At 47.9% G+C, this 25,426-nt stretch overlaps 1 protein-coding gene across 1 annotated transcript; it reads right to left on the bottom strand.

The window, feature by feature from the left end:
• Positions 1-1,413: 1,413 nt before the first annotated feature.
• LOC135817222 (transcriptional regulator ATRX homolog) lies at positions 1,414-24,660 on the bottom strand. The gene is made up of 20 exons (XM_065330350.1): positions 24,464-24,660; positions 21,211-23,692; positions 20,562-20,962; positions 19,433-19,555; positions 19,031-19,177; positions 14,888-15,065; positions 13,196-13,333; positions 12,437-12,753; positions 11,665-11,838; positions 10,825-10,960; positions 10,002-10,114; positions 9,563-9,735; positions 9,078-9,255; positions 8,088-8,120; positions 7,255-7,397; positions 6,647-6,758; positions 6,184-6,270; positions 5,156-5,242; positions 4,138-4,412; positions 1,414-3,135 (listed from the first exon to the last, which is right to left on the bottom strand). The coding sequence occupies exons 1-20, from the start codon at positions 24,557-24,559 to the stop codon at positions 2,577-2,579; spliced, it is 5,952 nt and encodes a 1,983-aa protein (XP_065186422.1). The 5' UTR covers positions 24,560-24,660; the 3' UTR covers positions 1,414-2,576.
• Positions 24,661-25,426: the final 766 nt, after the last annotated feature.

Raw genomic sequence — 25,426 nt, 5'->3', positions numbered from 1 at the left:
GTGACCGCGACCCACGTTCAGTCAGGTGCGAAACTGTACTTGCCAGTGTGCTGTCAACTTCAAGGTGTGAAATGCGCTGTCTTGCAAGTGCGCCCCTATATTCTATTGAATATCCAATAATATGATACCAAAAATCACATTATTCTCGTCGATTTGAGTACATGGAAGCATAATTATATGCATGCCCGGTATGCCGGATTTACCATACATCTGCCGTAAGAGACCATCTACCGTAAGAGACCGCTTTTTCTTGCACCAAGGGGCGGTCGCTTACGACAGATTTGACTGTAGTACTCGTTCTCTCTTTTTTTTAAATTTCGAGAATGCAAAAAATTTAATGATACAATGTAAAATCATGTAATTTTGCACACAAAAATTAATGATGGTCATTTAATTTTTAAGACTGTACATATGAAGGATTACCATCAAGAGTACATAAACCTGGGTTTATGTACTCTTGGATACCATGTACCAGTGCAGTACGAGCATAATCAATCATTGTATAAAAACCAGGTTTATAATACGACTCCCTGATAAAAACCGAGGTCCCCGGAGCTAGCCCGGAGGTAACTGACATGTAATTGCAATAAATCCTGAGGCTACCACATTTATTATACATAATAATTATGTTGACCAGCATGCACTTTCCCTAAAATGGAGTATGCATATAAAAAGTATTTATTGGCCTTTTGGTATTTTATAAACAGTACCTGTCATTGGCTTTTGATTTTAGGGAAAAGTGCAGTGGAATTTATAGAGTCAAAGCAAATATATTTGAATTTGATACTGTTCAGGATGGTGTACTGTGGTCACTAATCGGAGTGTGGGTATTTATCAAAGGTCATGACGTCAATAACAATAATGAACAATTACAAGGCCAGCACGTGCGCACTGGCAGGAGGACCTCCTGACTACAAAATAATTACAATCAGGGAGTCGTTTATACGACTGCCTGATTCAATACAATGATCAATCACACTATGTATGAACCTAAAGTCTGTGATGGTGCGGGTTACACGACTCCCTGTACCACTAGGCACTAGGCACTCGCAGTCTCTGCGAGTCTGCGTGGATCGTGGTCATGAGACCTGCCTGATTATGACCCCCTGACTCTGAGTCATGGGGTGAGTCTCCTAAAAATTAAATATACCCAGACATCCACAAAATCAAGAGTCCAACACTGCTGTGTTGATAGACTGTTGAATTGATACAAGGTTGGAGAATCTCAACAACGTCAGCCATGCGTGTGGTTATAACTCTCGGTGTTGCAGGCAACCATATCAGAGAAACCTTAGCAGCCATGTTCCTGGAATCAGGCGGGCACGCAAGTCGAAACACTGGCACATACTTTGCACATGCAAGCAGGAAGTCTTGCCCCGAAATTACTTGGCCCTGCATACAAGCACAATCATGTAAGGTACTGGTAGTTGATCTTGTTCTCTTCCACTCCGAAGTTGGACTTCACACAAGTGAACACAATATGATATGAAGGTGTTGCACTATCCTTCGCCATAAAATATGATTGACATGTTGAAAAGAGAAACAGGAACATGCAGCTACAAGACCACAGAGAGCAATATACAGTACTGTACCAGTATTCTTCGTGCCACCTAAACACTGAGTCAGAAGACTCGGACACAAGGTAAAAAAAATATAAAAACGGACGGGTGCATGGAACAGGTCACTGAGCGGGGCGACCCGACGCAAACAGTGTGCTTACTGTTGGTGAAAACAAGTTACAACACTGAAATGATGAGAAGCATGATACAGGCGGATGCGGTGAAAAAGGACGTCGTTGATAAAAAGTAGAATAGATCGTTGCAAAAAGAGCATAAAGCCAATATCATGTTAGCCATCACTATAGCTGTACAGTAGTAGCAGCAGAGTTAAAATTCTTCTTGACCAAGCGCTAGGTGGTATTTAGATACAATGTATGTGTTTGATGATTTACACGGTTACAACGGCGTGTGCTGCTGAATTACACAAAAAGTATGTTTAGGAAATATGTACAAGTCCACTGACAACTTTTGATTTCAATATGATACACAGACACCCCACAGTAGGAACGTAAATGAGAGAGAGAGAGAGAGAGAGAGAGAGAGAGAGAGAGAGAGTGTGTGTGTGTGTGTGTGTGTGTGTGTGTGTGTGTGTGTGTGTGTGTGTGTGTGTGTGTGTGTGTGTGTGTGTGTGTGTGTGTGTGTGTGTGTGTGTGTGTGTGTGTGTGTGTGTGTGTGTGTGTGTGTGTGTGTGTGTGTGGTTAGCGATGTACTGTTGATGTGACTATTTTTCAGCATGGAGTAAGTTGGGGGGAGGGGACTGGCAATGTCCTAGGGATGTTCCAAATTCACATTATTTTGACAGTGGGTTTACATCTGTAGTTGAGGTTCTTCGGCCCTCCGCTCGCAGTGGACAGGGTTTTCTATAGCTTGCTGAAACAAAAAGCCACTGGGTTGAGGTAGGAAAAGCAGAAGTGACGAGCGGACAGAAACGCAAAGAGGGTTGTAGACTACTGGTGGGTCTAAAATCTAACTCAGCTGCTGCCGCCGCTCCCACCTATTCAACCGAGGAGAAAGAGATTACTGAGGAGGAAGCTGCAGAGAGGAATAGAGGGTGGAGGAAGGAGCAAAGTCCGGCACATTCATACCTGTGTTTGTTTCTACAGGCTGCCGTGTGGTGGAAATGGCGGAGGTTGCAGGCTGCTGGACCGACGTCTGCATGGGCTGCTGCGTGCCAGAGGTGGCATAGGCTACCGGCTGACGTGTGCTAGAAACGACGGAGGCTACAGGCTGGCGCATTCCTGTCTGTACTGGCTGCAGCGAGACGGAGGTGCTGGACGCAACAGCGGGCTGTCCTTGTCGCTTTGGTAATTCCATGAGCGGCAGAGCAGCCTGGCGGAACTGTTGCTTTTGACCGTCAGCGGTCGGCTTCTCATTTCCGTGTCCCGGTTCCTGAGATGCAGCTAAGGCTAAGCTAGCCTTCTGAACAAGCCACTGCTGTTCAAAAAGCTCCAGCGCCCTGACAAACTGTCCATAGCCAGCGTTGATATCACCATTCTGCAAGCACAGAGGCAGGACCTCGGCCAGCTTAGCCTGGTACATAGCGGGCAGTACTTTGATACGGAAGTCGAGTAGAGTTCTGAGAGCAGTGAAGCAGTGCACAAGAAGACGGACACACATGAACACTTTGCAACCTCACAAATAACACACATACACATATTTTCCGGAGTATAAGCCACACTTTGAAGTTTGAACACTCAAAATCACCCAAAAAAGGGGTGCGGCTCATACTCCGATGATCAAAACAGTTATAAACTGGGGTAGAGGTCTATATTTCGTGACAGAAATATGGGTTTGAAGAAGGGCTGAGGCTTCCTGCAGCTTCATCTGTGAAAAGAATTCGGGTGGACACACCCATTCCCATAGCGCTGCACATCACATCCGAACCAGTTCCGTTATTTTTAGCTAGTTGCGCCTTTTCTCTCTCTCTGACCCCCCCCCCCCCCCTCTGCATACTAGGTGACATAATTCGCATCTTTTTTGGCGCTACACTCTGCGTATATACTACTCTTGTGTGGCTTCCACAGTATTCATTGTTATTACCTGACGATGGCCAAGTGCCGAAACGTAAAAATAACGGAACTGGTTCGGATGTGATGTGCAGCGCTATGGGAATGGGTGTGTCCACCCGAATTCTTTTCACAGAAATATGGGTGCGGCTTATACTCCGGAAAGCACAGTAAATATTTCTGTATAGACTGGCGTGTGGCTGGTAACATTGTACTAGGGCAACATTTATGATGCTCACTGTCCACATTAACTTGAAGTAGGGCTAACTGCGCAGTGTGTGGGCTGTTTGTGTATTGTCAGACAAGCGGCAAGCCGGATGACTGAACGCCGGACAAGCGGCATGCAACTGCACGTTGTCCCACATCACTAGTAGTAAGCTGATGCTACTTGGTGTGTATGGTGCAGGAAACAACACGGGACAACTGACCCATGCTGATTGTAGAGCTGGCTGGGGGCACTAACAGGAAGCCAAAAGGCAATGTCACACGGTAAATTTTCATCAACGTTGCTACAGATTTCCAGAGCAAAATCTAATTCATAGGAAAAGGCCAAACGCCTGGCCGAGCCGTACCGTATTCGAGTTTCCAGCAGCTTGAGTCGGCGATCCCTTTCCTCGGCTTCCTGTTGAGCGCTGAACGCAGGCCGCATAACCTGCTGGGCCATGTGAGGGAGGACAGCGCGTGGATCGGCTACGTGCGGGTTCATCCAGCGTGGTACGCCTGGCCGCGGATTGGCTTGCAGTAGCCCATGCTGTTGCATGAGCTGGTGCATGCGCTGCTGCTGCTGCGGCTCCAGCTTGCTCGCACCCAGATCAGGATTCATCTGGGAAGATAAAGAGCGCAATGCCTGCAAGCAAACAAAACACACAGAGAAAACCCATTGGTCACTACACTACACTTGTAGTCGAGGGAAAGGAAAAGGGAAAAGTCTGAAGAAAAATTGACTGTCATCACCAGGATTCGAACCAGGGCCTTCGCTTGAGACCAGCGATGCTCTAACCACCGAGCTGTCATGGAAAATATTTAGCTCGCTCTTGAATATTGCTCCGGGCTCGTACAAGTTTGGTGTTGGTGTGCTCATGTTCCTGTCATGTCCTTGCGCTGGCGGTGGCTTCATGATCAACGCCGCAGTTCTCTACGATTGCAGTTTCAGGGTGGTCATTGTAGACAGACTAATACTTATTATTCAGACTTAACTTAGTCCACAAGCTGATCAGTCACAGGATACGCATGTAGGCAGTCTCCGAAAACAGTGCTTGTTCATCACACATCCAACCACGGACACGCAAAGCAGAGATGCATCTACTAACGTTATAATATGGTGCTGGTAATATGTCAGTGAACACACACACACACACACATGCACATATACACACACACACGTACGTACGCACACACACACACACACACACACACACACACACACACACACACACACACACACACACACACACACACACACAAATGCCCACACACCACCCACCCATCCCCCCAACACACATACACTTTCTCACACAGGAACTACTCTCGGCAGGAGGAGCAGCAGCAGAAGCAGCAACACTAGCAGTAGCACAAGCTGGAGTAACATACCCTAAGCTGCTCCTCTCCGGTCTCCTTTTCTTTCTGGTACCACTCCCAGGCCTCCTGCTTCTCAGCTTCAGTTAGATGATCATCAGGCTACGGAAAGAACACAAACAACAACAGCAACATGAACAGTAATCATCAAAAACACCATCACCACCATTACTGAAACTAACAATGACAGCAAAAAAACACCCAACATCAACACCAACATCAATCCCAACACGATGATGAGAGGAAACAGACAGCTAGGACTCAACCAATTCCATGCCAGTGGTGCAAAAGCACGGCACTCTCAAGATACACCGAACGGCCAACGTCGCGTATACGCGGAACACAAGTACACAATATCAGCCAGCGTGGGTTGGACCGTACGGAGCCTCCTGGGTCAGCCAGGCTGCCCATATCGGCAGGGGCATGTTCAGGTATCCATGAAGACGGGGGGGGGGGGGGGGGGGGAACAGCATGTGGCATACACTGGGAGGCAGCAAACGCGGCGCTGACTATGTTCTATTTTTAGTTGCGCCCGTTGACCGTTATGCTCGGCCTGCAAGCCAGGCAGGAGTCCATTGCGGGACGAGACAAGGACTGACTTTATTTACGACGAGCATGCGCATAAAATACAGATGAGAGAGACAGTACGGAGAGAGACAATACGGCGACAAACATTATACACCAGAGTGACAATTGGGCCAGGACTGGTACTGCAGATATGGCATGGAAAGAGTTAGAGACATTGCCTACAGCTATGGCATGGAAAGAGTTAGAGACATTGCCTACAGATATGGCATGGAAAGAGTTAGAGACATTGCAGGCCGAAGCCGCAAATAGCCTAGCCTGGAATCAGCCAAAGTGGGAGCGTGCATGCTCCACCATCCTCCAGTACATATTGAAATCAAAGCTGTTACAACTAGATGTAGCAATGGGGTGCTGATTACAGCAGTGTTCCTACAAGTCTAAGCGTATCAGTGTGTGTGCACGCGCGTGCGCGTATGTGTGTGCGGGCGTGCATGTGCGTGACCAAAAGCACTACGCACCTGATCTTCAAGCAAAGAGTTGTGATTGTGTACGCGCACGAGCCATGATGGCTTCATCTCCTCCAACAGAATAGTCAAGATGGGATCCTAGCAGGAAAAGGGCCAGCACAGAACAGGAACACCATCATAACAGATATACAACAAACATAGAACACCACTAAAACCATATCATTACAGCTAGGTTTGAAGCATATCACATGCCACTGACAGAGAGAGAGAGAGAGAGAGAGAGAGAGAGAGAGAGAGAGAGAGAGAGAGAGAGAGAGAGAGAGAGAGAGAGAGAGAGAGAGAGAGAGAGAGAGAGAAAGAGAGAGAAACACATAGTGTGTGTGTGTGTGTGTGTGTGTGTGTGTGTGTGTGTGTGTGTGTGTGTGTGTGTGTGTGTGTGTGTGTGTGTGTGTGTGTGTGTGTGTGTGTGTGTGTGTGTGTGTGTGTGTGGGAGAGTGAGAGACCAAGAGTTTACCTTGACATCTTTCTCCTCCACTTCGGGAAGCTCAGCCAGAGTCTTCTCGTTCCCGCCATCTGTGCGGTCGACATGGGAGCTTGCTGTCATGGCCGATGCCGTCGACTTGTCGCTTAGAGCACAACACACGTGACACAGACACACATACATACACACACAGATACACATACACCCACGTACACACACACGTACACAACGCACGAGTACGGATTGCACACCAATGTTTACAACATGCTTTAAAACGTCGGCAGAGCTTGTCCAGGATTATGACAGTAGTAGAAAGCTTTTGCATGAGTTTAACGGAGTACATAGAAGTCCTGAGTGAGTTGCTGCTGAATAAGAGCTAGGCAGACATTTTCTGCTGTGACAAGTTCTTACGTCCAGCAAGACAGTAAGCATGAACGACCCGCTACGAAAAACATCTTCCACGCTTATTTCATCCCGGCAGTGAAATCCACCACGCAGTATCCAACCGTGGCAAGGATGTCTTACAAAGAAATCCATAGAGACCACTCAGTTTTATTTATACAGAGTTGACCAGTGACCTTCTGGTAAGGCATCAAAAGCAGCAGCAGCAACAACACAAATTTACAAAATGTAATACTCACTCCTCAGAATCACCTAGGGCCTCTCGATCTTCTGGAAGTAGGTCTGGGTCAAAGTCGAAGAGGCGTTGAATCTGGTCAAAGGTAAAATGACGCTGGATCTGCTGCTCGTCAACGACACGTAACGAGAGGGACTGCTTGGTGACCTGCACACACACACACGCATACACAGTCTGTCTGTCTGTCTGTCTCTTCCCTTCCCTGTTGCTGTGTTTGTATAATTTCTTTTTTCACTTACAGTAAGATTCTATTCTTTTCCCTGCTGCCGTTCTCGTATCATTTTCTTCCTCTTTTCGTTTTGTTTTCCTTGTCTATTTCCCAATTTCCAGTCGTTCTTCCTTTTTCTTCTTTTCTCTTTTTACCAGGGAGACCATTGTGTTACTTATTAGGCTAACTCCACTTTAAATAAAGTCAACACCAACGACAACGACAACGACAACGACAACAACAACAACAACAACAACAACAACAACAACAACAACAACAACAACATTGGCAGCAGGTCCAATAGAACTGAGTAAAATTAACACGACATGTTGTGTACAAACTCAGAAGTTGATTGTTCCAACTAGGAACACACACTTCTTGCCAAACTTGACACTTGACTGACGCCAGAGTGGTGCTTTCTTGCAGGTTTGCCGAGTGGAAGGTGCGACGTGCTCCTCATGTGCTCCGGATGGCAGTCATGAGTCAGTCAAGTGTCAAGTTCGGCAAGAAGCGTGTGTTCCTAGTTGGAACAATCAACTTCATGTTGTGTACAGTAGGAAACAACTAGAAAAAGTGCATTAGCTGATGAGAAAGGTAAGTGCAATGCTACTAAAGCAAATGCTACAAACCTGGCGATCATAGATCTTCTCTTCCATCGTGCCCTGGACAGTGGATCAGAGTGGAAGGGAGAGAAAATGACAAAAGACCTCGTCAGTATGTTCCTTGTTCCTCAAAAACAACCTAGACTACAAGCAGTATGAGCAGCAACTAATGCAGCACACATAGATATACTACATTAGAGGTACGCGTGCAGTAGTAGAGTTTCAGGCTAACAACATACTACACTATCTCTTAATTTGCTAAATCCTATATATAGGATTTTGGTCATATTTTTCAACTCAAAATGGGTGTGGCATGAGAATAGCAAAAAGTATGTGACCAATTCTTCTTTGCTAGGTCTTATTAGATATCGAGAGTTGAATAAGATAATTTTTTCAAACACTAACATCTCAGGCGCATCTCCTTGCCCAGTATTACTAAGGCCTGTGCCCAATTTTTCGAATCCTATATATAGGATTTGAGATTTTTATTGGACCTTGTTTTATCCTTAAAACTGGTAGTTTCATGACGGCATGTGCGATATGTCGTCATGAAGCCACCCCGTGCCACACCTGCAATGTTCTTCTGCACATTCACTGCTTCAGTCCTTTCCATGACAGCAGCTGAACAATTATGCTCAAATTTCCAATTATTGCGGAAAATAGGTATTCATCAGAATTATTATTGCCCTATGAATCTAAAATGTAAACATTCATGCCTCAAACATATTTACAACTTCAATGAAAACCATTATGCCGTTATTATTGGTCGTGATGACCAATAACAACGGCATAAAAGGCACACATTTTCAAATCCTATAATTATATAGGATTTTCGGCTAGCAAATTAAGAGATACACACGATACAGCGCAGTCCGACAAGAGTGTAACGCGAGACACCGGCGAGAGAGAGAGAGAGAGAGAGAGAGAGAGAGAGAGAGAGAGAGAGAGAGAGAGAGAGAGAGAGAGAGAGAGAGAGAGAGAGACTCGAAACATCCAACCAAGCCCATCAAGACTCACCTGAGCAACTAACCGGTAGACAAACACGGATTTAGTCTGGCCAAAGCGCAACACACGGAACAGCGATTGGGTGTCGTTACTCGGGTTCCAGGAGACGTCAAACACAATGACACGGTTGGCCGCTTGGAGGTTTATTCCCAAGCCACCAGCGCGAGTCGAAATCAACATAAGTCTCAGTCTAGAAAAGAAAACACAGCACAGCACAGATGCTGACACATGCCTATACAGGCAAATCGCCCACTTCCGTATATCATGTCTGAGCATGGCTACCTATACTAGACAACAGACACTGTCCGCTTGTTTCAGCTTGTGTGAGTGTGGTCTGAAGCCTGAGTCATAAGTCACATCGTGTACGAAGAACGAGTCGCATTGCGAAAAAGTGGACCTGAGCTCAACTTGTTTGGCCCGTCGTGGGATGTGTTCTCCGTACGCGGAACGAAGTATTAATCAGGCGTTTTAAAAGGTACACACTGTTGTGCTCTCACCTCTTGTTGCTCGGCTTGTTGAACCTGGTGGCGTAGTTCTCACGGTCAGCCAGCTTCACACTGCCGTCCAGACGGAAGTAGTCCAGGCAGCGAACCCAATCGCCGTACTCTGGCTGCCCCAGGAAGTGCTCGATGAGATCGAGCGAGAACAGGCTCTGCGAGAAGACCAGAACCTGAGTGGGAATACACGAGTGAACGAATCCATCATTTCGGGCCAAGCATGCACTAGGATTAGGAGCCGCGTTTCCGAAGAATTTTCAGACTATGGCTCCGGGTAACAGCAGCTCTGCTTCCAACTACAATCATGTGTACATGGCACTACATGCATGTTGAAATCCGTGATTTCACTGGCAGCAGCAGCAGGAGTAGCAGCAGCAGCAGCAGCAGGACTTGAACTTCATTTGGCCTACTACTGCACATCGTGTCAGTGCATACATACCTTGTCGCCGACTTTCTCTGCGAGTTGCAAAACGCGGAAGAGGATAGCCAACTTGCCGCTGAGTTCCAGTATTCCGCATTCATCCTCCAGCACAGTGCCCTTGAACCAATCAGCTACACCAACCATACCAGCAGAGGCGGCGGAGGCAGCAGCAGCAGCAGCAGGAGTAGCAGCAAAGACCAATTAGACGATGAGAAGGATATACATGTACAAGAAGCCCAAACAACCCACTACTCATAATCACCACCACCAACTGCACCACAACCACACCACCACTCTTACGTTTAATCCAGTGACTCACTCAGTCATTGGCCTTCTAACCTAAGATTGAAGGAAGGCACGGAACAGTTAAACTAGTCTGCTGTTCTATCTGTTTCATAGCTACTACAGAAAACCTTATATCACCACCAAATGCAAGCGGTCTCTTTGCTGCAAATTCTAGAATCTCAACCAAATATTCGGCCAGGAGCCACCATCAGGTGTTTCACAGCTAACACAAAAGAAGACAACCTTTCTCTGTTCCTTCTCCTTCTAGCGCACCCGCACAGGGATCAGCATTAGCAGTGCTCCCAAACAGGTGAACCATGCAGACACTACTGGGGCGGTCAAGCAACATGATAGCAAAGAAATCATGACAGCAAACATGCTGCTTGTATGGCCACCGGCACCCACACACACACGCACACTCACACACTCTGCCCTCAACGGGGCGCTTGCAAATTGGAGTGTAATACGGCGGCATGGTGCAGTTTCTCTTTCTTTCAGAATTCATTGGGTACACCAGGAAATACTAGTACATTCAAAATCCCTAAGCAGTACATACATTTAATAGTGGAGGTCGCAGTACTGGGTGAAGGTGCTGATACTGCAATTGCGGCTGCCGATCTTGCTGCTTCAGCAACGGCTGCTTTCTTGGCATTCTCCCGAAGCAGAGTATCGATTTCCTGTCCACTAGCATCCTATCATTCACACACACACACACACACACACAAACACACACACACACACACACACACACACACACACATACACACACACATACACACACACACACACACACACACACACACACACATACACACACACACACACACACACAACACAGCAAGGAAGCACAGCAGGGAAGCACGAGATGACAAGCAGTTACATTAGCACATTACTGGTGTATCTAGATGGGGGTGCACACCAGGGCCTCGCTCCTAAACCCGACTCTCTGAGACAGAGTAAAGGACTTGGTCAGTGAGCTTCAGGCAGACATATGGACCAGCGAATTATACGCTATAGCCCTGATCACAGACACCTCAGACCTGCCCATCGCAGACGCGATGATAGCGAACAGCTATGTGAGACACAGCAACTTGTGATGGGATTACACCATTCAACAGCTTGCAAGGCTGATGAATTGACCGCCACTAATTTTAGCCTGGTCTACACCACACGGCTGATTGAAGTGGCTTTTTTCCGGCCAGTGAATCCCTTTTTCATTTTTTTACATTCTTTCTTTTAATTTTTTTGACGCAAGCACAGACACACACACATTCCTCTACATGCCATGCTACAACAGATAGCAGCACATTACACGTGCCAGCAGACCACCACCAGCAGACTCTGAACAGCAAGCAGTGCACACCTATTGCCATGCATCGCTATCCGACCAACCCACCTCGGAAACACTGCCTTCCTCCTCGTCAGTGTCGGCAACGAAATTTTTCATTTGCTCTGCCTCCTCCCTGGCCTCGCGCTTAGCCCTGCGCTTCTCACTGCGTTCAAACAGGACTTTCGGATGGGTTACAATACTCATCAAGTCGTGGAACGCTTCCAGCACAGCACGTGCAATCTAATAACAGGACATGACAATGGAGACAACACGTATGGGACGGTCACAGAGAGATAGTTAGATGGATAGATGGATATAAACATACTATCATAGATAGAGAGACAAACAACAGTCAAGCATCATTGGTAATAAATGCCGGACTATTGTAGCTCCGCCTCTCGGTATTGAGCACTCTCTTGGACAGCCTGGAATCTCTCTGTTTCATAGATAGAGAGAGACAGTTAGATGGATATAAATATAGATAGAGAGAGACAGTTAGATGGATATGAATATAGATAGAGAGAGAGAGACAGTTAGATGGATATAAATATAGATAGAGAGAGAGAGACAGTTAGATGGATATAAATATAGATAGAGAGAGAGACAGTTAGATGGATATAAATAAAGATAGAGAGAGACAGTTAGATGGATATAAATATAGATAAAGAGAGATACAATCTGACGAAAAACACAAGCAGCTACAACTACAACCATACATGCACGCACACATGTGCACACACGCGCATGCACGCACACACACACGCACATACACACACACACAATGCCTGAAGATGGGCACTAGAAAGTTGAGACTGAACTTTGGAGCATTGTAACTCACCGTCGCTGTCGTGTTCTTGCCCTCCACAAACACGCTCAGGTACTTGCGATAGAGCTTCACCTGGACGGCGGAGAGACGCACAGAGAAGATGAACTCGTGCTTGGGCGGCAGGTACGGCAGCAGCGCGCTGAAGTCGCGCCGATGCACGGTGGCTTCCAGCAGGCGATTGAGGACGTGAGACTGGCGCTTCATGCGATTCACGTCGGTCTGGGTGCTGTCAGCACACTGGCCGTTGGCAATTGGGTTGACGAAGCGGTTCGTGAACTCGCGCATCGTGCCCAGCAGATTCGGCTTGACAAAGTCCATCATGGCAAAGTCTGCTCGCAGCAGCAGACATAAGTTACATGCATGCACCGTTTGCAAACAACCACGCACAGCAGAGGACAAAAGTCACACAACAGTAGAATGTGTGTAACGTTATTTAATAGTGAGCCACGGAGCCTGTTTATCTCGGTGATGTGACCGGTGATGTGACTGGTGATGCGACTGGTGTTGTGTCTGTACTGGTGACGTGGCAGTACTGATGATGTCGCCGTGGATGTCACTGGTGATTTACTCCTTTTTTAAGTTGAAGATCAATTCGTTTTGTTTGTTTTTGTAATGTGCACATGTTCATTGTTCATACGTAGACAGAGAACAGAGAACAGAGAACAGAGAACAGAGAGAGAGAGAGAGAGAGAGAGAGAGAGAGAGAGAGAGAGAGAGAGAGAGAGAGAGAGAGAGAGAGAGAGAGGCAGAGGGGACAGCCAGTGAACTCACACTCCTTCAAGTTGTTCTGCAGCGGAGTGCCTGTCAGAACAACGCGGCAGTGGCACTTCATCAACGCCATGGTTTTCGATATCTGCGATGAAACGTTCCTCAGCAGGTGACCTTCGTCACAGATGATCACATCCGGTCCTAGGCAATGACAGAAAGGACACCACAGGAAATCCACATGTGGACATTCCACGTACTATTGGGAGCGAACACACTCACACACACTCACACACACACACACATGAGTGGAAATTTGTATGTGAAATCCAGACTGGAGTGAACAGTACATGACCGTGTCCAAGAACAACTTAAACTGTACGGAACCTGTGTGTCTGGGGTCGTTCAGAGGGATGATTCCAGGTCTTTCAGAAGGAAGGCTCCAGGGCCAAGATTACTTAATACTAGTTACTACTACTACAGTAAAACCTGTCAAGGCGACCAATCGGATAAGGTGACCACTCGGATAAGGTGACCACTCGGATAAGGCGACCACCTGTCCTAGAAGACCACTGTAACCAGGACCAAGGGATGCTATTTCCACTCAAATGACCCTGGATAAGGAGACCACCTGGTAACAGAGACCACGTTTTAAAGGTCCCTTGAGCGGTCGTCTTAGACAGGTTTCACTGTACTACTACTACTACAACCAAGAGTACATAACCCCCCAGAGTATGGTGCCATCAAGAGTACATAACCCCCCAGAGTATGGTGCCATCAAGAGTACATAACCCCCCAGACCAGAGTGTGCAACACCGATCCAGCTCTGTGTAGGGTCTTGGTCGAGCGGAATCGGATCTTCTGATGTCATGCGTACACTTCACACCAGCGCAAGGCCGGTCTCGAGGCAGGGTACCATTGTTTTTGATCCAAGAGTACCCGCGACTCCCCGGGTTCCCCTCATATGTGTACGGTATTATGACGCAAAGATCCGATTCCGCTCGACCAAGACCCTATGCAGAGCTGGATCAGGCGTTGCACACTCTGGGGGGTTATGTACTCTTGCTACAACTACTACTACTACTACTACTACTACTACTACTACTACTACTACTACTACTACTACTACTACTACTACTACTACTACTACTACTACTACTACTACTACTACTACAACTACTACTACTACTACTACTACAGTACTGCTGGGTGCCGAAGAACGAACAGGCTGGTATTTCACCAAACACAGCATACACATGAAGAACGAACAGGCTGGTATTTCACCAAACACAGCATACACATGAAGAACGAACAGGCTAGAATTTCACCAAACACAGCATACACATGAAGAACGAACAGGCTGGTATTTCACCAAACACAGCATACACATGAAGAACGAACAGGCTGGTATTTCACCAAACACAGCATACACATGAAGAACGAACAGGCTGGTATTTCACCAAACACAGCATACACATGAAGAACGAACAGGCTGGTATTTCACCAAACACAGCATACACATGAAGAACGAACAGGCTGGTATTTCACCAAACACAGCATACACATGAAGAACGAAGAGGCTAGAATTTCACCAAACACAGCATACACATGAAGAACGAAAAGGCTAGAATTTCACCAAACACAGCATACACCTGCAATTATTGCATGGCGACTCGACTGTGCATACACCATAGCACATGACAATACGAATGGACTAGGCTACGAGTCTGTATTGTAGGTGCTCGTGCAGTACTGTACCTGGGTCTGTCAAGAACATCTCCAGTCTCTTCTTGTACTTCTTGCTCTGCTTGTTCTGCAGCAGAACTCGCATCGCCTCGTAGTTGATGATGAGAATACCGCCACCGTTGTGCCACTCATCAAGCCACTCCACTCGACTTCCCAACTGCCTCTTGCCGAATTCTGCATAGTTGTAGATCTGTGAAAAAAGAAAAAAAAGAGAAAACGGATGGCACGAGCGCCACCAAAAAGTGCCTTATAGGCCATTTGCACGCGTGTGACCAAGATAACACTGGCAAACCGTGATCCAGTTCACAAGGTGCTGGGCAAACTTTGCAACCGTCAATGTATCCATAGTGACCTGAAAATGCCGGGAAATGTTCAATTTTGAATTTTCCCTTGTTCAAGCACTGCATTTGCAGTACGCACTTTCAACAAGCGACACTTTTCCTGGCGTGCAAAGATAATCGCGAGCAAAAGGGCCTCGGCCAAGGTAAAAAATCAGCTGCACGCGTGTGTCCAAGTTTATCGTATCCGAGTAAATATCCTTGGAAACGGTACGATAGAAGTAAGTTTGCCTGTCGTGTGAATGGCCGTTAAGTGATACAAGTACTGTATGTGCAGAAATATTCGTCTGGAATTTAATAGATGATATGCCAAATAACGTGCAACTAGACTTGAGAGGGCATTGCAGAGTAGTTGCATACAAAGTTCAAAGCTGTACGGTTACCCGTGACTTGCATTCCTGCAGAGCTCAGGGCCTACCATGTACACATTGTAGTATAATTTGTATGCAACTTGTGTGCGATGCCCTCTCAAGTCTAGTTGCGTCTTTTTCGTCCAAGGAGCTTTTGGACTAAATTAAATGCAGGACTAATGTCGATTTGTCCAGCTTTTCAATACAGTCTTATGATCCATGGCCGAAATTTTCAACTGGACGAACTCCCTTTCTTTGGAGTTGGACGAAATGTTCTGCCTGTACAGTACTGCATCCAGCATGTGCAAGCACCAGGGTTGCAAGGCAAACCATAACTAGCCGCCGATCAGTGTCCCTGCCCGCCTCACAGGGGGGGGGGGGGGGGGGCTGCTGAATATATCATGAGGCACCATTGATCACCCATTGTGTCACTTCGTGGCAGGTTTTACAGCCGGGGTCGGGAACTAGATGCAGGCTAAGGAGTGAAGTTCGATGCACAACGCAATTGTGCGCCGCGAAAGGCCAGACATGCCAGCCTGGATAGTGCACAGTCCCATCCACAGGAATACCAGCATTGGCATGTGCTACCTACAGAGGTGCATACACCGCTCCAACACTGATTTTAAGGAATACTCCGTACAGGGAGCAGATCCACAGTGCTTCACGGTACAGTGGAAATTGGATAAAACGGCAATTTAAACATGATATTCAGAAAGGCTACCCTAACTGTTATCACACTAACAGAACCTAACAGTTAGTACAGTAAAACCAAGAGTACATGAAAACCAGAGTGTGCAGCTTGCGGCTTTTTCTGCTATGGGCGTCTGTCACGGTGGAATTCCGTGATTACATCATATTTGACGCAGATCTGAGGTGGGAAATGGGGTAGTGCGTACACATGAGCTGCAGTTGTGCAGAACGAGACCTGCTTGAATTCTGCTTGTACGCACTACATCACTAAAATGATGTAATCACGGAATTCCGCCGTGACAGCCACCCATCCGAGCTGCACACTCTAGTTTTCATGTACTCTTGGTAAAACCTGTCTAAGACGACCACTCAAGGGACATTCAAAATGTGGTCTCTGTTGCCACGTGGTCTCCTTATCCAGGGTCATTTGACTGGAAACAGCATCCTTTGGTCCTGGCAGCAGTGGTCTTCTAGGACAGGTGGTCGCCTTATCCGAGTGGTCGCCTTGACAGGGTTTACTGTAATAAACTCAATCTACTGCAGCTATATGCAATTTTGCTATATCTAATCTCCACTAAATACATGTAGATCCTCAATGGCATGCCATATATCAGATGATAGCTTTCCCACCTTGTCACATAGGGAAAGCCAGAAACTTTCGCCGCGCGCAAATGTTGCGTTTCCAAGAATTGCGCTGATTCACGAATGAGCAACTAACTTTCGTGATTTTATCTCTTCAGTTGGATTCTGATTTGTTTACAATACTTGGTCCGCCCAGTTAAAATTGGCGCTTATCTTCATACTTGTCTCAGGAAAGAAATACGAATATTTGAAGCAAGCCACGATCACAAAGCACTATATACATGATTATTTACATGTCAGTAAGCAACTCAGTCGAAAATTCAAGCAAGTTACACATCCTCCTCGCCACTATCGTCGCTGGAGGAAGAGCTCAAAATGTACGATCCGGACAGCTGCTGCACGGGTCGTTTCATAGCTTGTTCAACTTCTACTCGTCTCGAATCAGGCTCAAACTCAAAGGCAGTGCGTGCCTGTCACCTTCCCATCAGAAGCTGAGTGAGACTGCCCGCATGTTGACTGTAAGTGTTATCCCCGTTCGTCGCAATAATGCGTCTTTGTTTGAGACAAAAACGCAACGCCATATCAGTGTCCTTTTTCAAATCACCTCTTGGATCTTGCGCTTGTCGTACTTGCTGATCAGCACCCGTACTTACGCGAGCCGCTGGCGCTTGAAGATCTACATGCAGCGCAGTGATAGCTTCCGCTTGATGTAGCACCTGTGGCCTGTGCGTACTGCACCTACAACGCCGTGCACCAGCCACCAGGCTTTTCGGCTAGTTTCCTGAACGTCCTTTGCACGAGTGTTTCTCTCAGGACTTGGTGTTTTCTTTGATTAGCTTCTTTGGCCTGTCCTCTGTGAGCTTCAAAGTGTGTCCGCCGGATTGGTCTCACTTTCTGGAGATATCGACATGAGCTGCAGTTTCTTCGTCAGCGATTTGCTGGTGATAGCCCTTCACTAGGCGCTGTACTGTGCAAGCAATGAAATTCAAGCTCGCGAAGCGCTTTTTCAGTTTTCTATACCTCCCCGGGTAAACAATCCTTGCCATCAAACAGCTGGAAGTAGACAGAAACTGTATTGTCCATCGCTCTGAAATGCGAACATCCTGACCTATTTTACGGACTCGAGCGGAGGTTGCAGTGTTTTCTTGCGCTGACGGAAGTGTTCGTCGGCGGCAGCTCCGTCAAAAAGACTCAAACGAACCGATCGCAACTTCTGTGATGGTTTGTGCTGCCATGTCGTCGGATGCAATGGTCAATGGTTATGTTCGGATGGTGAATCGGTGGTTCCATGCCGTGTGGCACAGGCAGAACACCAAAAAATCAAGTTAGAAGATAAGCGCCAATTTTAACTGGGCGGACCAAGTACACAGAGCTGTTTATAGCGATGATATTATTTCGCGAAAGTTTCTCACTTCACAGTATAATGTAGTGCTACACAAAAAGGGCATCAAGGCAGCAGCTCGAATAGAGTGCTCAGTACACAACATGCGCAGAGCAATATACACAAACACTGGAGGCGAACGTCTGTTCAGCTGAAACTTCAAGCTGCACAGCCCTTCGCGTTCTTGTAGAGCTAAATTATTGAATGTTTAAACTGTTTCTATTGACTCAGAGGAGCCCAACCCATGTACAGAGAATCTGATTAAATGCACAAAGGTTAAGAATGCAGAAAAAAATTCAATTCACACATAGGGCGTCGGGTAGGTCGCAAAACAACACGTTAATAGTTATGCGCCACTGCTTCGTAATTGTTGTCACACCACGGTGCACGCTGTGCGAGGTTACTGCACACTGGCGACTTTTGTCATTCCCTCCATGTCATTGAGGTCACACATGTGACATTGTTGTTGCTGGCTACTCTTCTTTGCACCGTTCTATCACCTCTCTGCTGGACAAAATCCAATGTTCTTGTTTTTCGTTTCTTTTGTTGTTGTTGCCTATATTCCACCTGATGAGAAGGCATGAAAGTAGACTTGTGGAATGTCATCAAGGCCGTCGTTTGTGCAGAGCCTGACGTTTGTCATTGTCCTACGTGTGATTGCATTTTCCTCCCAAAGAAAACTCCCCACTGCAAACTGCCTGTGAACACCAGATGCTGCTGCTACAACCCGTCAGCACTCAAGCCGCCAGCCATCCTGACTCAGGAGTGGTCCGCGCCGCAAGCAGAAGACAGCTACTCTAATCCATAACGCTACCTGCGGTAAGTCATCCTCGGGTATCCACTTCTTGAATTCCATCTCCCAGTTGTGAAGCGTTGAGGCAGGCGCGACCACCATGATGGACTTCACCTTGAACAGGTCATTATAGCGACCACACATCAGCACGTCCATGAACGCTATTGCCTGAGGTGGACAAACAAGAAATGCATGCATGGCGAAGTCAAGTCAGCGCAATGAAGCCTGGCACACAGAACCAAAGCATGAACTCACAGCGCTTCAGCACTCAATGCCACCGCCATTACGTATAGTTGTTTAAATTGCCAATACCATGCGCACGCACGCCCACATACACACATGCTTTCATGCAGGCGCACACAAGCGTGCACACACGCGCGTACACACACACGCACACATGCACAGACCGACAGACACACTAACCTGCAACGTCTTTCCCAAACCCATACAGTGGGCCAGCACAGCACCGTTGCCCCAGGCCTTCTCTGAGTCGATATTCTTGTAAGTCTCCACGCAAGCATTGTACAAGAACCTGACACCCTCCACCTGCAGATGACACACCAAACAGGACTACTAAGAACCTAACACTGGCTTATACACCAGCACTGGAAAAACATTGCACAATAGCAAAGTGCATGATTGTGATGGCTGATGCGAATGGTGCCGCTACATGATGCAGCAATCACATCTGGCACAAGGTGCACTCATATTATATTTCGTAGAGACCGTGCTTCTACGAGAGACTGTGCTAGCAAAAGAGACAACACAGTAATGCCATTTAGGTGATTATAGCCCAGTTTACAATTTGGTCCGAAAACCTTTTACTTGTAGACAAGAAGGATGGCATTGATTTCTTGGCGAATAGCACAGTTTCTACAGTGGCTAATCCAGTACAGTCAGACCTCGCTTATCCCGTCCTCTTTTGTCCGGATCCCTCGCCATCCGGAAGAAAATCGTTGGTTACCGATCTACAGCATACTGTAAATATACAAATTTTCGGCAGCTATTTAATTTCGGCTATATTCGGCACCGACCCAAAACGCCTAAATTAAAACGCCGATGAAATTTTTCACAGCATCTGTCGCACTATACCATGCCCTCTACCCCACGCCGAAAATAAATCGCCGCCGAAATGGCAAAAATCGTGAAGTGCCGAAATTTTGCAGCGCCGAAATTTTGTATATTTACAGTATGCCATGCATACATACAATATGTGTGTTCGATTATCCGGTTCCCTCGCCTATCCGGATATTTTTGTGGAAAACGGATGTGGGCGGTTATGCGAGGTCTGACTGTATATAGCTACGTGGCACTGCATGCTGTATGTCCAGATGCTCCAAAATGATAGCTGGGCTTTCAGTCAAAGGTGCAGCGTGTTACAGCGCATGGCAGGAAGAATTCGGACGAGTACCGGCAAGGCTAAAAGCAGTGTACGCTGTTGCATTTCGATCTGCCTAAATTGGTCCTGCAAGCAGTCACAGACACTCCGTGCCAGCTAAGATACGCATATCTCCAGATTCAGAACACGGATGCAGACAAATCCACAGCTAACCTGATGTGGCTTCAGGCAGGCGGTGAAGTAGTCGGACACCTGGATGACAGGCTCCTTGGTCTCGGCATCCACCTCCAGTACGATGGACTTCTTCCCCTCGCAGGCATCGTCGATGAGAATGGCCTGCTGCTTGACACGCCGCCTGCGATCCTCCTCCTCCTTGACGGCGTTCCGTGTGCTAGCCTTGAGGCGGTCCTCATCGATGATTCGGCGCAGCTTGCGGCGCGTCTGCGAGTTGTCCACGCTGGAGTCATCGTTACTGTCCTTGGCGTCGTCGTCGCTACTGCTGCTGCTGCTAAGCACGACCACCTTCTGCTTCTTCTTCTTTTTCTTGCTCGGTGCGTCTTCTTTCAGCACGTGAGGGCCACGAGTGCCAGACGAGCGTCCTTTCGCCTTCGTACCTGTGTGTACCACCAAACATAGGGGAAAAAAGAACAGTCAGTGCCGCAAAGACACTCCTGATCTGGTTAGCATCAAAAGAACTTCTCCTTTCCGCAGTTGCCATAATAATGCTCACACCCAAGTGCATATGTGTGATCTGGCACTAAAGCTGTGGAAGAGCGAATCCAGAAGTGGCTAGTCTTGTTTTACTACATGTATTCAGCCATGTTTGTCATATACGACCAATGCCCCCCCCCCCCCTCCTTACCTTTCCGCTGTGCAGCTGTTGACCTGGTACGCATAGAAAGTGGAGTATCATCATCACTCGACGATGACAAACTCAGCGGACTCTCCTCCTCGGCCTCTGCTCCAGTATCGGAAAACTCATCAGAAGATTCAAGCAGTCTCCGAGACGGAGATGCCTGGAAGCCAGCGCTGTCATTCGAGCTGTTGTTGCCTTCGTCTTGGCCAGACTTATCAGAGTCTGAGAGATCGCTGAGCTCAGACTCGGAGCTTGTCATAAAGAAAGTACGGCGTTTCCTTCCCGGCTTGGCCTTCTGTTGGGGCCGTGGAGAACCTTGCTGGTGTAGGGCATCCTCCGTCCTTTTCCTAGGCGTAGCTTGCTTCCGCTTGCGACCCGCTGGCGGTGTATTCAATGCCGGAGCTGCTGGGGACGAATGTCTAGTCTCACTGGCGTCCTCGTCACATACTTTCTCAGCTGATGACGACCAGGCACCTTGAGAGAGTGGTGGGTCTGCTGGCTTTCTCGGCGACAATTTCCTCAGCTGGACCTCGAAATCAGAAGACAGTTCCTCCGTTGACGACCTGGATGTCTTGCGTGCATCACGTGATATTCCAGCACCACCACCTGGGCGACAATCCTCCATGGCAGAAAGGGAAGAAGTTGACGCTTTTCGTGGCAGCACACTCGCGCGGTCTGCAACGGGACTGCCAGCTGCTGGGCTGTCTCCTGAGTGATGACCAGGACTTGGCGATGGCGAGTAGACAATAGGACTGTCAGGGCTGGCTTCTTGAGAAAACTCCGGTGCGTCTGATCGCTGGGTGTCTTCTACATTGGCATCCGTATTATTGGCAGATGCAGATGACTTGTCAGAGCTATCAATCAGTATAAACACGCTGTCCTTCTTCGGTCCGCTACTACGATTACCAGGACAACCAGCACCACCACCACTGCTTACAGTAGGACTGCTTTCCAGTCCCTCGGCAACACCGTTGGATGGTTGTCGGCGACGGCGGCTAAATCTGCGGCGACATGCCGTAGGGGACAGCCGTGTGTCACCAGCACCATTGACTGTTGTAGCGACACCACGGCCAGTGCCTTCACTGTCCGTATCCTTAATCTCCTTTTTCACGGTCGGCACAGCAACATCCACTTCAGCCGGACTATCGTGATCGCTTTGCGGCACAGGTGCCGGTGATGCTGCCATCTCTGGTGACATATCACCATCTAAGTGTGGCCCACTGTCACCATCCTCTCTCATAGGCGAACGAGTCCGAGACCCAGCCTGCTGGTGCTTTGCCTTCTGCTGGTGCCGTCGACGACGGGCTGAACGCACAGAGCTAACCTTTTCCCGGGACACACTGTGCTCAGAACTGGAGCGTGCACTATCCTCCGGTGGATCTTCCACATCGGGCTGCTGATGCGCATGGCGTTGCGCCGCGACATCGCCAGGTTCACTGTCATCGGACGCACGGCAGACGTCACGTTCGGGCACCTCTTCCCGTTCGCTGACCGGCTGCAATGCTGTCTGATCCGGCGGCTCGACGTCACTTCTCTGCGATCCAACGCTAGAAGAAGACGCACCAGCTTTCTTCACCTTGAGTTTGCGGCGCTTTCGCCGCCGAAGGCCCCATCGGCTCACTCTCGTCTTGTTAGGCATCGTATCTGCGGCGTCCTCCGAACAAACATTTTGCCCGACGTCAGCATCGGATTCAGACTTGCGGACAGTGCTGTCGACTTCTGGTGTTTGGTTACGCTGGTCCGCCGGTGCTGGTGAGGCGGCGTTCATGCCATCATCATCAGCATCACTGGGGGCCTTGGCGGCGACATCATCATCCCCATCATCATCATCATCATCATTACTTGTCGCAAGCAGATTGTTGGATCGACCGTGGTTGGTACGCTGCTTATGGCGTTGAGTGTTCTCCACTACAGCAATCCCATCGCTATCCGAGTGGCTAGTTGAGTAGAATATCTGCGGCCGTATAATTACCGCTTTGGTCTGCAAATCTCCGCTGCCATGCCCAATGGAGTTAGTCCCCGCAGCTTCCTGCACTGTAGCAACTGATACCGAATTTGCTGTAGTTTCCGCTGTTTCTAATGCTGCTGCTGCAGCTGCTCTAGCCATGGGTTCTGGCTTTCTTTCGCGTTTCAAGGCTGGTGAACATTGTTCACATGAGTCGCTGAGGGAGTCCTCGCTGACATCTTGCCGTCGCCGCTTGCGAGCTTTGCCTTTCTTCTGGCCCAGTGTCACAGCACACAGTTCTTGCAGAGGGGCAATCGCCTGTGGCTCGCAGCTGAAGCAGCTCCAGACGTCCGACGCCACCACTTTCTGCAAGCCGACAAACCCCAAGTTCAGATGGATGCAGCAAGTACAGAAGACGAACGGGCAGCTGTCGCAGCAGACCAGCTGTGCATCTGTCCTCTCGCTGGCGCATAGCTGGCATGTGTCCTGATTCTCGCCGTCTTCTGCGACAAACTTGGTGCGCTTGAACTGTCGGTGACACACCTAGAGGCACACACACAGATACATAGTATTAGATAGACAGATAGACAGAGCTCACTGACTTGTATGGCAAGGTACGTTTGGGCCTGGTTTAAATCTGGCACTGGAAAAATTATTTTTCACTGCTATCAGGTCCGGCCTCGTTTTCTCTGTGCTGCGCTGATGAGTCCACAGAGGACGAAACACTTCTGTCCACAGATTGAGTAAACACACAGATACATAGCTTCAACCAGCCGGCAGCACCACACGTGTATCTAACAAACGTGTGCACTCGGTACACGCAGACGGTCAAGACTGCCATATCGAGATAGCACGAATGCCAGTCCCATGGATTCTCATAACACCCACCCAAACTGCACTTCGGCAGACTGACTCCCACCACTTCGACGAGACATTTTGCAATTTACTACCACTAATCTTCAAAACAAAATACCAGCTACTGGTAACTGATTAGAAGTAATGGCGCACTAGTACATGCTGTGGGACAATACCTACATCAACATGGGCATTCGAATGCATATAATTTCAAAAGCGATCATGTGTTTTCGCACTACTTTGAACGTGTTTTTTTTTACAAATGCTCACCAGACCCACATATCACGTTACGGACATTATTGCTATCGCCCTCTGAGGATCTGGCTGATAGTACTAGATGGCTCTGATTTGTCTAAATACACAACAAGCTTCAGTTGTAGAAGTCCAGAAGATACTGGCGGAACTCGTCGAATGCAGTCATGTAGCTACCGGTATGCGAAGAATGAAATTCTCTCTTACCTTGCACATGAGAATGTTGAGTACTGGATGCGTCCTTGCTGAGCCATGGTTTACCACCTCTCCGCACGCAGTGCAGCAGACAGCAACAGTCTCCATAAGTAAGTAACGCCGATGTTTAGAATAATACGTCGTTGCTCATTTTAGCTTCTGCAAACAGCAATCATCCAATGAAAAATAAAAAACAGACTTGAAAAAGCCCATTCACCGAACATCAAAATGAGTCCAAATCAAATCAGTGCATTTTCTGTACTGTACAGGCGATGCGCCGTTTTGCGAAAAGTCGACGTTTAGAGGTAGTTTTATTATCCCAAATGCCAAAGCGCGGGAAAATTCAAATGCAAACAGCTGCATTTTGGAGACGTATTTTTTATCGACAGTCGGGCAGTGAATGCCAATTTTCTCAAGAAGAAGAGTATTCAGAGGCATTCTTGTGCATTTTCCGTTGATACTATACGTGTGCCCTAGTGTTTGCATGAGCGAGGGTGGTGGTTTTGCTAAACCGTTCGCATGGCGGGCGGGTTTGTAAGAAGAAAGGCTTCAGCCATTGAGGAGCGACGAGAAACCTGTCATTTCGTGCCATTTGAGTTAGCAGTAGCACCGGACAATACTGACACATGTCTGCGGCAGCAAACATAGTGTACTAACGGATCAAAAACAGCCACAATGTGTGTCACTGCGGAAACAGACTGTAGAGGTGCATTTGCAAAGCTGCTGATTTTCGTCGTCTTTCCATGCACAGGGTACGTATCATGCCCTTGGCATAGGCCAAAGCACGAAAGCTTTAGTTGGACACCACCCACAATCTCCACGTGGGTCCCAGTGTACCTGCTGCTGCCGATGAGAACCGCCCTGTAAGTGGTTTACCCACCCATGTGTCCTCAATATGACTGAGAATACATCAGTAATATGCCATAAGCATTGGAAACCTGTACAGTTCAATCCAATTTAGACCAGAATGACTGC

This window comes from Sycon ciliatum, chromosome 5 (genome assembly GCF_964019385.1).
Source record: "Sycon ciliatum chromosome 5, ocSycCili1.1, whole genome shotgun sequence".
NCBI lineage: Eukaryota > Metazoa > Porifera > Calcarea > Leucosolenida > Sycettidae > Sycon > Sycon ciliatum.
Note: the sequence above shows the minus strand (reverse complement) of the source record. Positions and strands in the feature narration are given on the sequence as shown.